At 38.7% G+C, this 12758-nt stretch overlaps 1 protein-coding gene across 9 annotated transcripts in view; it reads left to right on the top strand.

Moving 5' to 3' along the window:
* TBX20 (T-box transcription factor 20) overlaps positions 1–12758 on the top strand; it is a 188712-nt gene that overhangs the window by 105655 nt on the left and 70299 nt on the right. For all 9 annotated transcript variants that reach the window (XM_065583768.1, XM_065583765.1, XM_065583767.1 and 6 more), the window contains one exon: positions 12481–12538. In XM_065583768.1, the coding sequence (XP_065439840.1) occupies positions 12481–12538 (58 nt within the window). The remainder of the gene's footprint in view (positions 1–12480; positions 12539–12758) is intronic.

Raw genomic sequence — 12758 nt, 5'->3', positions numbered from 1 at the left:
AGTACTTCCCTTTATTCTCATAAGACTGGTGCAAAAACAAATAATAATAGAGTGGGCAATGGATGAATTGGTCTCTTACTTTATAAATACCATGCTTCTCTGCTCTTTGCTTTTCTGCTTCTGTACTCTTCTGAATATGGGCTGGTGGTATAGAGATAATGACTTGTTACACTCTGGGCACTCAAATTTCAGGGGTGATATTGTATCTCCTGTGCTATGGAGGGTTCATCTGATTTTTTGTGTGTGTATATTTGATATTCTAATGGATGAATGCAGCATGTTCTGAGACAACAGATAACCTTTATGTACAAGGGAGGCCTTTTAGGTTGAGGATACTGCAGGCAGTTTAAAGTGAAATCCACATTTTATTTTAATGTCACTCAAAGCTCATTATTGTCTTTGAAGTTCTCAGTATTTTGTCTCCTGAGTTGGACAGTGCTGGATGTAAATTCTCAAATTAGAGATTTTAGTAGTGAAATTAAATAGTTTAATTTAAATACAAGCCACCTGCAGTTCAAGTTGTATAGAAGTTTAGATTTCTGAAGTGTTTTCTATTGAGACACAAGATAGGGTAGGTAATATCTTTTATTGGACCCAGTGCTGCTTTTGAGCTTCAAAAAGCTGATCCTCCGGATTTTCCATTGTCATCTGTAAACGACGGTGGTATATCATTAGTGTAAAAATAATGCCAGAGAGAAAATAGGGTGCTCCTATTTTCCCTCTCCCATAATATAAGAATAGGAGATCATCCAATGAAATAAAAAAGCAACAGACTTAAAACTGATGAAAGGATTTTTTAAAACCTCCCCCTTTCCCTAATCAACTAACCAATTGAATTAACTGCTACAAGATATGGAAGCTAATAACTCGGTAGGATTAGACATTTTTATTGAGTATGAGAGCATTTATACTCTCATATATACATTTACACATACATATAAAAAAATGAAAGGTAAAGATGAAACGAGGGTTTAATTTCCTTATTCAAGGCATAAGCCAACCAGTAGCTGCTAGGGATTATGAAAAAAACTTCCCTATGGCAAATGATTCCATGAATGTCCATTAGGGGTTTCTTGTTTTTTCCCTTGAACCGTTTGTTGTTGTCCAGTATCCTGTCTCTGACAATGGGCTAGAAAAACAATTGGTAATCTAGTATGGCTATAATTATTGACTACTTGGAAATTGAGGGGGCTTAGACATCTGAGTGAGACATAAAAAATCAAAGGGCAGCATGACCATTTTGAAGTGATTAGAATTAGATTGGGTGAGGTAATGTCTTTTATTACACCAACTTCTGTTGGTGAGAGAGACAAGCTTTCATGCCACATAAAGCTCTTCTTCAGGTCTGTGTGGCATGAAAGCTTGTCTTGCTCACCAACAGAAGTTGGTTCAATAAAAGATATTACTTCACCCACCTTGTCGCTCTAATATCCTGGGACTGCGCATGGCTACAACTATACTGCATAAAATCAGGTTGGCAGTTTTGGCTAATCAGTGATAGAGGAAGTGAGAGCAGAAGCTCACTTAACCACTAGAAGAAGCTTATAAATCTTCCTCCATGCTAACTTCTCTTAATGTAATAGTTCGCAGGAACCTTCTGGTTGTAGGATGCAAATGATTCTGTTTGTAGGGTGCTCCAGAACACGAAGAATCTGGAAGGAACCTGTTGATTTTGTTCCCGCTGCCCCAGCAGTGAGATCTCGGCTTTCTATCTTTGCTGCTCTTTCAACTGACTGAAGAGTTGCTTTTGGATAATGAAAAGTACCTACTCTAGTGCCTGTGCAATTTGTAGGCGTTTCAGTCCTTCTACACCTCTAGCCAAAGTGGTGAAGAACAGAAAATGTAGGCCTTGTGTTGTACCTCAGGGAGCTACCACTGTTTGCCCTACTCCTTCCGCTACCTCTAAACTATAGCTTATTTTCTTGTTCTTCCTACTACCTTGAATAATTAATTATAAATAATTTTTCTTTAATTAAATGTCTCTGTACTTCAGCGTATTGTATCTAGGAAGTCAAAATAGCAGTCCCTTCATTGCAACCAGCAAGTGGCCAACTGAAACTTACCTAATCAGGTCTTCGTTATTTCAGTACAGAACACTCATAAATGTGACTTAATTAATTAAATAATAAAACTAAAATTTCTAGGTTTCAGAAACCTGTAGTATGCAGCTTCCAGCTGAAGGGCCTATTTTTAAGTCAGAAAAAAATTAATTTTGTGCCTCTGCTCCTTCAACACTAGCCCAGTATTTGATCAAGAGATCCACAGTGTGTATAGTTCCTATCCTTTTATATGTGCATGTGTGTGCTGTCCCCCTTCTGCAACTTGTGTGTAGTAGTATGGCATTGTTATCATCAAACCGCCAAGTTAGCAAAGTCTTAAGTATAACCTTCCTTCTCCTCCTCCAAGTAACACCCCCAACCCTCTTCCCAAACAAACCCTGTAATAACTTTTTCCAGGAAAAGATTATGCTTACTGGCAGTTCAATACTATTCTGTGCTTCAGTATTCTAAACTGTCTTCCCATGTGGTAAGCTAATGCTCCCTTTAGGCATATATAATGCTACAGCATGCATAATACAATTAAGAGTTGGTACTTACACTTCAAGTGAAAAAATTCTTTAAGTTATATCATGGATTGTTTACCTTCAGTATATTCCTTAAACTATATTTATCTTTACTTTCCATAGTTCTTATTTTTAATTTGTTCCTGAAGGCAGCACCTTTGTTTCTTTGTTAATAGTGTGTTTTTGATCTTGACATTTTTAGTATTAATATAACGGAAAGGTTACATCTTAGATGCAGCATTGCGTAGTTCTGTAGGAGATTTATTTTTGTGACTGTTTCAGCACCCTGTTGATTTGTTTAATCCTCCACACAGAGTTGTACCCGGAACTCATTGATTCTGCATGACTTAGTTTTTGGTGGCTGCAGGATCTCTGAGTATTTCTCTGATTTTTTTTTTTAACCCCTAACCGTTTCTTCAGAAGGTTTTTTTTTTAAACTGCATTATTTTGTTGCTTTTTATTGTAACAAAAATAAACTAGAATTTATTCTTTGTTTGATCAGCATAATTAGTTTTTGTATTTTAAAAATGTATACTGCATAACTTAAGAGCTAGTTAACAATTGGACAGAAAGTATGCAGACTAAAAACACAAAGGAAAATACTTTTACAGTTCTTGAACACAGTTTACACTTTAAATGTTTAATATCCTGACCATTTTTACAATAATTTCCCAAGACATAAGTCCATGTTGTAGACTAATTTTGCAGCTTGCAAAATTTCATTTTTAAAATCAGCAATTTTTTGAGCTGTTTAGGACAAAATGCTTTCAAAATAACTACTATTTATTCTTGGGCAGGTTTTGTACTCTTGTAACTTAAAAACTCCAAAACTATTGTAAATAGTACTGGTTTAAAAGAAAATTACTCCAGAGCTAAACCTTCCTATCGCTCTTTTGACCCACAACACAATTATATTTCTGAATTATAAGGCAGTAAACCCTATTTTCTAGTAAAATGAAGACCTTATTACTGTACAACAACACAAGAGGGCACTGCTGTAGTACTTCCATATTTCCAGAAAAACAGAACGTACTATCTAGCAGCTTAACACTGTTTTTGTCCACATCAGATTATTTTTTAGTCAGTCTGTTTCAGGACTAGATTTAGTACTAAAGTTTTGGTGTAACATTCGCCTACTTTAAAACAAATTTGTTTGGTCTTTAGGTTTGTTCTAGTGGCTTAATGTGAAGATGATTTTTGTCAAACAATACCACGCTAACAAAGTCATCAAATTTTAGTATGGTGTTTATTTGCAGCAACTTTTTTTTTTTTTTTTTTGGGGAGAAATAATAGAGGGAGTATAGAGTAACAAAATTATAACATAAAAGCAACAAGTATGGGGACTGTTCATGGTCTAGTTGAAGGTACTGGCAACAACTCACATTGACCTCAATGAAGGAGGCCTGGGCTTCTGTCACCAAAAAGTTTGATCTAGGTATTACCACTCTACTGTAGCTCACTGTTCATATTAATATAATACACTCACATATTAGTCAATTTATGAGGCAATTCAGCGATCAATGACTTTTGATATTCTGGGTGAGAAATTTCTTTGTTTTTCGGCTCAACTTCGTAACACTGAAAGTATTGGTATCAGGAGTCCTTTTCAACACCCAGAAGGAAGTGTCCCTCTTAGTTGAAACATGGTTTGTGTTTGGACACACAATACTCCTTTCCTTTCTGACTATTCTGCATTGGCAATTTTCTTTTGAAATATTAGTGTTCTGTTGGACACTGGCAGTTTCTCTGGGATATAGCAGATACTTGTTCTTGGTGCATCAGTGAACTGGGTGTTGCACTATGAGTACAGTTTCACTTCAATTATGTGCTGCTGTTACTCCACTGAAACCATTGGATTTTATTTCAATCGAGTTACTTTGATGTAAAACTGGAGTAGTGTATCAGGCTCTTAAGTTCTTCTGTTGAACAAATGAAACTCTAGAGCCAACAAAAGTCAGTTCAGTCAGTTATAGGCCCCTTCTAAATGGTTAATCACAAAAAGTAACTTCCATCTTAGCCTCAAGTTTTCAAGATGCAACATCTAAGAATTGCAAATGTACGTTGTGTACAAGAAATGTAAAAACAAATTTGTCAAGACCTTAATTATAATGTTGGCTATTTTTCCTTAAGAGTGAAAATTAGGTACCAGAATCCTAGATTAGGTATAAGAAATTATTGGTACAAAAATGCTAATATTGAAATGTAGTTGGTTGTGTTAAACAGAGAAGTTTATTTTTTTTATTATTGTTCCTTTAATCTCCTATTTGAAAACTATCTGGTGGCTTACTTTTAGATAAGTACTCAGAAAAACTGTGTCCTTCCACATTTTTTGCTTTCCCTTTCAAATTGGTAATTCATCAATTCAACTTAGAACACAAAACTAATATTGCACTTTCTATCCCAGTTTTATGGGATATAAAATAAGGTGTCAGATATTTGTCAAAATATTTAAAAGCTGAACTTGCATACACTTATTCCCCATAGATAGTTTGTAACCTTCCCCTTAAATTTTTCTAATGTTTGTCTTGTAGGAATAGAATATTAAGCATAGGAAAGTGGTGGGGGGGAGGGAGAAGGGGTTTTTTTTTTTTAGTAGTATGCATGTTCTAGCAATATTCAGTTGTGGATATGACAAAATCTGATGAGCACACACAGGTGTCACATGAGAAGAAAGTGAAGGGTGAACGTTAAAAATATTGTAGAAAAAGCATATTTAAGTAGTTCAAATGCCATTTTGTGTTTGGACATTCCATTATCAAGTTTAAAAGAAAAATACATTTTCAGACAGTCTTTAATATTTTGGTTGTAGTCTTTTTTATATTTTATTGATTTGTTTTTATTTACTTAAACTTCACATTATAACAGCAAGTACACCCAGGTGTTAGGATATATCAGACTAACGTTGATGGGATTGAAAAATTTTCTCACCTATTCACTGCTGGTTAATAGAAGGCTTTTCTGAATGAAGAGGAAGATCACTGCCACCCCTTTCCCAGAATTGTGTAAAGATTTCACTAAAAATAATGTCTAGGCCTTCTGGTTGCAAAGATAACTTTGGAAATATTAACTGACTGAATATATACTTTATCATGCATCTGCAGCCACCATACTTCTGCTACTGCTCATAGTTCTACTAAGTGAAACCTAATCAAAACCTTATGTGAAGCACTAGCATTGATAATCATGTCAGTTTCACTCTGCTACTTATCCTTGGCAGAACAATGAGGAAAGGCAGGTGCTTTCTCATCTTTGGTTAAAAAGATGCAAAATGGGGATTGGAAAAGTCATGTTGAGTGATGTGGACATGCCCCTTGTAACTGCCAGGCTGCTGTGGAAGAAAGGGTAGAGTTGCAAGACAGTGCCTTGGATAAACTGGGAATCTCTGATATGGAGGACAAAAATTGAGTTTATTCTCTCACCAGAAGCAGCCCCCCATTTGTCACACTTACTAGGCAGAAGCTTATATCACAGATAGACAGCATCCTCCTTCTTCCCAAGAGGTAGGGAGGAGGCATATGTTTGAGAGACAGAGATGGACAGAGATTTACTATTCTTTTGTATGTGTATTCATAAATGTTTCTTTTGTATTTTAATGTAGAGGAGCCCACTGGAGAAGTGTCATGATTTCATTAACCCTCTTTCCTTGTGACAAGCTCCATTCGCTAATAATCTTGAATGGCCTTGTCCTAGCCCCTCAGTGAATTAGCTCATGAGGTCGATGACCCTTCCTACAGTCTCACATTGTCACTCCATCTCTTGCTCTCTCTGGTCTGTTGCTCCTCTCTCACTCCTGAAACCACGGTATCCTCTTCATGACTTGGCCCTCCTGCCAGCTCACTCAGTGTTTTTCTCACCCTTCCGGGATATAGTCCTTCATAGTCTCTGTCACTCCCACAATGACCAAGGGAATCTTCCAGTTCGCTGCCCCACCAGTGCCACTTCCCCAGTAGTGGGTAAGGGAACCCAGGCCTGCCCTCTGCACCAGGTTCCAGCCGAGGGTCCCTACAACACACAGCCAAGGTCTGCTCAGTCCCCAACCATGCTGTTTACTCCTTGGGCTGCATCCTTACCTCCTGGCTCTCCCCACTCTTCTGGGTTTGCTAGCTTCTTGACACCCTTCTCCCAGGGAACAACCATGGGCTACTTGTCTCTCTAGTCCCCAAACCCACCTCCCTTCTCCCAGGGAGTGACTGCAGACTACCTCCCTGTTGCCTCCTTCCTGCTGTCAGCTTCCTGGTTTTATAAAAACTCTGCCTGTTCCCTCACAGGTGAGCTTCCCCTATTTAGGGCTTTCCTCTCAACCTTCAGCCTAATAGGCTAATTGGCCCATCTGGCCTCCGTTAACCCCTTCTGGGTGAGTATGGGGTGGACACCCCATCACGTTCCCTGAAAACTTACACATACATGAAGAGAACTGTATGTAGTTAAAATATTGTATACAGGGGGTTACTTCTCTGCCCAGTATAGAGTTGTGGAAAACTTAATTTTCCTATTTATATTTGTTAAAACCATATTGGAATATGGTGACTTAAGTATCCCCAGATTCTACTGCTTTCTCTTGTTTGTTTTGTTTCCTTTAATGTTATTTCATTATTCCTTTTAACTGGTGAATTTAGCACTAATGAAAAGTACAGAAATAATGGTCCTAAAAACTGAAGTCCTCTATATAAGAGGTACAACTAAAGCATTAACAGTACAAGATCCCCAACTGCCCTGTCAGCTTGCTTCAACTCTGATCGGGACAGATTGCCTTGTGATTGAGAGGGATATTCTGTCTCCATGACCATTCAAACTTTGACCTTTCAGTTGAGACTGGTATCACGGATGTGTGTATTTATTTATTTATTGTTGTGCTATTTTCTGAAAATGTGATGACATTTCTGTCAGAATAGGTTGTGACTACAAAATTAGTTTTGTGGAGGCCAATAAACAGGTCTTGGATGGCCTCTGGCTTTGAACTGGCAACAGACAGTTGGTGTGTTGCAAAGTTCCTTTTTCCCGTTAACGTTCCTCAAACCATCCATTGCTTCATCCCATCGCTACTGGCTATGCTATAAAATGTGAATGTCTGTGCACATGGTTCAGTTACAAAATCCTAGGATTATTCTTTGCTTCAGTGCTATTGCTAGTTTTTCCATTGTTTTTAATCTTTTACTCATGCTCTATATCATGAATGACAACACATGTTCTTTTCATTTCTGCTTGTATACCTTGTTTCACAGAAAACCATATGGTTTGGTTAACTTTGGAAAGCCAGAAATCAGTATTAATATCTCCTGAATTACACAATTTTTCCACAATAGGTTTGCAAAATAAACTTGTATTTTTTCAGAGTGTTGGTAAAGTGTACATTCTAATTTCCATTTCTGCTAATTTAGAAATTGTAAACATGTTACTCAGGTTCTCAATAAAGCAGTTTCTATTATGGATGGAAAATTACTCACCATTTTCAACCAGTTAGCTAGGAAAGTGGGGCCAGATCCTTCAGCTGGTATAAATCAGCATAACATCGCTGAAGTCAATGGAGCTACACCACTTGTATCTACTCAGTTGGACACTGCTTTCAATCATAAATCCTGCAAATCTTGTTGGTTTTTCAGATGCAGTCTTTGCTTTTTAGCTTCTGACTTAAAATATCAAACAATTGACAGGTTTTGACTAGTATTCTTTCTCAAAATATATCCAGATGCCTTTACAAACACATGCTATCATTAATTGTAGCACAAATTTCTATTAGTGTGGAAGGTATCAATGTGATTTATAGATATTCAGCACCGCTACTGTTGTCTTTGTGCTGACCTTAATACCTTTTAGTGTTTTGTTTGGACACATGTTTGTGAATGAAACTTTGAAGTCATTTAGATCTTCTGTGAGCATTTATCATGTTCTATGAACTCTAAAATCTGTCTTCAAAGGAAAACTGTTTCCACTTTGCACAGTTTCTCAGTCTGAATTTTCAGAAGGAATGCAATGCTTTGAACCATGAATAAATCTATGAAATAATTCTGAATATAATTTCAATTGGCAGGTGTTCCAGAACCTATGACTGGTGGGTAGGCATCAAGCTAAATATGTGGTCTTATTTTTGACAATAGCAAGGAGTGTGCTAATAAAATTTGTGGATAACACAAAGTTGGGAGGTATTGCCAATACAGAGGAGGACTGGAATATCATACAAGAAGATCTGGGTGACCTTGTAAACTGGAGTAATAAACATAGGATGAAATGTAATAGTGCAAAGTATAAGGTCATGAATTTAGGAACTAACAACAAGAATTTTTGCTATAAGCTGGGGATGTATCAGTTGGAAGTGACAGAGGAGGAGAAAGACCTGGGTGTTTTGATTGATCACAGGATGACTATGAACCATCAATGTGATGGGGCTGAGAAAAAGGCTAATGCCGTCCTAGAATGCATCAGGCAAGGTATTTCCAGTAGAGAGAGAGAGAGAGAGAGAGAGAGAGAAGTGTTGGTACCATTTTATAAGGCACTGGTGAGACCTCATCTGGAATACTGTGTGAAATTGTTCTCTCCCATGTTTAAGAAAGATGAATTCAAACTAAAACAGGTGCAGGGAAGGGAACAGATATGATCCAAGGAAAGGAAAACCTACATTATGAGAGGAGACTCAAAGAGCTTGGCTTGTTTAGCCTAAACAAAAGAAGGCTGAGGGGAGATATGATTGCTCTCTCTAAATACATCAGAGGGATAAATACCAGGGAGGGAGAGAAATTAATTAACATAAGTGCCCAGGTGGCCACAAGAACAAATGGATATAAACTGGCCATCAGCAAGTTTAGGCTCGAAATTAGGTGAAGATTTCTAACCATTAGAGGAGTGAAGTTCTGAAACAGTCCTCCAAGGAGAGCAGTGGGGGCAAAAATCCTAACTGGCTTCAAGACTGAGCTTGATAAGTTTATTGAGGGCATGGTCTGATGGGGCTGCCTACAATGGCATGTGGCCCATCTGCGACTACCAGTAGCAAAAATCCCTAACAACTGGAGATGGGACACTAAATGGGGAGGGCTCTGAATTATTACAGAGAATTCTTTCCTAGGTGTCTGACTGGTAGGTCTTGCCCACATGCTTTGGGGGTCTAACTGATTGCCATATTTGTGGTTGGGAAGGAATTGTCCACTGGGTCAAATTGGCAGAGACCCTGTTTTTTTTTTATTATTATTATTATTTTTTTTGCTTTCCTCTGCAGCATGGGGCACAGGTCACTTGCAGGTTTAAACTAGTGTAAATGGTGAATTCTCTGTAACTTGAAGTCTTTAAATCATGATTTGAGGATTTCAGTACCTCAGTCAGAGGTTAGGGGTCTATTACAGGAGTTGGGTGGGTGAGGTTCTGTGACCTGCAAAGGAGGTCAGACTAGATGATCACGATGACCTGACTGAGCCTTTGGTACAAGTTTTCAGTTAGGCTTTCATGCAGTCTGTCATTGCTGAGAAAAGATATAATTTAGCTTATAGGCTGATGGTTTTCACATTACTCCAGTCCCATGGAACTCTGTTTGTAGTATACTCCATTTAGAAAAAATGTAAAAGAATGATGAGTAGGCCATGAAGTCAAGTACTCAAAAGTTAGAAAATACCAGATTTCATGTAGTCAGTGCAATCTTAATTCTGCCCCTTGTGTATATTCATTATGACAATCTAATTACATCTCATTCAAGACACAGGATGTACTGTGCTCAGCAAAGGAGGCAACTGGCAATGATTTCTCTTTATACTCAACATTCAATGTGTGGATCCCATGCCTCATTTACTTCATGCCATCCAAATGCTGCAGTGAATATGACATTGCTTTTTTTTTTTTTTTCATGAACTTTTCTGTGGTGCCCATTAGCATGGCCACCTGAGTGCCTCCCAAACATTAATGAATTTATCATCTTAATACCTCTGAAGTAGGGAAATATTCCTCACTTTGCAAATGGGAAAATGAAAAGTGTCATATCCTAGGAAGCGCCACCTCATGCCATCACTAGGGCTGTTGTGAGTGAAATCCAAGCCTCTGCTGCTCTTGATTCTTACAAGGTCTCAGTGGGGTGCAGCCCTGTTTCCTCCTTTGGTTCCTCTGGCACATTTCCTGGGCATAGACTCAGTCTGTTATGCTTTCATGGAAAGCATGGATCTCAGCTCATCTGCCCTAGGCCCCTGGACGAATGCTGGCCCCTGAGATAACCCAGTTACTTAAACATACCCTTCTCCAAGGACTCTACCCAAAAGATGTGAAGCTTCTAGTTACGTTTTAACTCTCAGGAATGTGCAGCAGTTGTGAAACTGAACACACACTCATACATTGCATGGGGTCTAACACATTTAGGCTCTTTACTTAATCATGTAAAGCACCAGAGAGTACAGATCAGACAAAATAACAAACATCTGAAACCACAGTATTCCTCACTAGCTCACCCTTCCTTTGTGAGCCCTTGGGGAACCATATGGGTACAGAAGGCAGCAGGCATTCAGGAAGCCCCCTCCTCAAACTATCCATATGCAACAGCCTGCATTTTTCTCTCTTGTATACCCAGCTTGTGCAACCTTCCTCATTCCCCAGGCTTCCTCTTCCTATCACTGTGTGTGTGTGTGTGTGTGTGTGTGTTTAAACCCCTCCTGGTCAGCTGGCCTGTTCTTCTACTGGTAAGTGTGCACTGCTTCTCCCTTCTGAGGAGTCAGCTAACATGGTTTTTCTAAGGGTGCAGCTCGCCCGTTGTCCCAGGTGTTTGCACCTGATTATGGTCATTGATAAGGCTAAGATTTAGTCAGGGGTATTTTTAGCAAAAGTCATGGACAGGTCACGGGCAATAAACAAAAATTCACGACCTGTGACCTGTCCATGACTTGTACTATATGTGACTAAATCTTGGGTGCTCTGGAGAGTGGGCGCCATAGGTGCTGGGGGGAGCCCGGGAGCGCTGCGGGGGCCGGGGGGTGGCCCAAGACTGCCCCAGCAGTGGCTGGTCAGTCGCACTGGCGCCACTGCAGAAGTCACGGAGGTCCAGGACAGTCACAGAATCCATGACTTACGAGACCTCTGTGACAGACTCACAGCTTTAGTCATTGAGTCCTAAGCATTCCTCATGGTATCTGTCTGGTGTGTACCTGCTACAGGACCTGTCAGCAGTGGTAGATCTATATACATATAGGTACTCATAATACATCAGTTTTTTGTAATAGAACTTCACAATATCAACCAGAATTCATAAGTTGTACAGAGAGAGCCCCAGTTCATCACAAGGCACAGATTCACACCAAAATTTGCAAAAGTGTCCACCAACTTTGAGTGCCCATTTTTTGGGTGCCCAAACTGAGACACCTAGAACCCAATTATTTTTTTTTCCCAGAGGTGCTGAGAATCTGCAGCTCCTATTGACATCAACTGAAGTTGCAAATGCTCAGCACTTCTGAAAATCAGGCTCTGGATATGTCAAGTTTTGGACACTCAGAAAATGAGGAACACCTAATTAGTTGCAAAAAAACAACGAGGAGTCCGGTGGCACCTTAAAGACCAACAGATAATTAGTTGCTGCCTCTAAAAATGTTGGTCTAAGAGGAAAGCCTGCACAGAGCTAGGTAACCAGATTATTCCACTGGATGTGTATTAAAGGTAAGGAAAATTCAGAGGAGTTCTGCAGGGAAGAGATGCAATACAAGGGTGGACTGTTCCAAAACTAATATTGGTTGCCTATCTAGGCTCTTAACTGGTTTACATTGTAATTTTCTCTTCTACCTCCTCCCCTCAAAAAATATATATATATATATAATTTTTTTTTTAAAAGTCTGTCACTATGTTTAAAAGTGAAAGATTAAATATTCTGGGGTGTGGACAAATCTTGTGAATTTGGGTTTCAGAAGATATTACTTGAACATTATGAAATTCTGTTGCACTCACTTTTCATTTTCTTTTCACAGTGGGAGCCGTCTAGGAGGTCTAGTTACGGTATTGTGCTACTTTTTCAATCATGGGGAGGTAGGTCCTTTAGACTGAAATTTTTGATTGTTTTAGACTAAATCAGGTGTGTGATTTTTACTTAAAAATAGAGAATGCTTGTACTTCACATCTTAGCCTATGCTTAAAGGTAAGAAAACATTGAAAAGAAAAATATGTAGTATTTTGAAAGTACCTGTGAATGTAACCTTTTTGTGGCATTTAAGATGCCATTATAGAAACAGCTTTTTTTTCACTGAAA

Source organism: Chrysemys picta, chromosome 2, assembly GCF_011386835.1.
Source record: "Chrysemys picta bellii isolate R12L10 chromosome 2, ASM1138683v2, whole genome shotgun sequence".
In the NCBI taxonomy this organism is placed as follows: Eukaryota; Metazoa; Chordata; order Testudines; family Emydidae; genus Chrysemys; species Chrysemys picta.
Note: the sequence above shows the minus strand (reverse complement) of the source record. Positions and strands in the feature narration are given on the sequence as shown.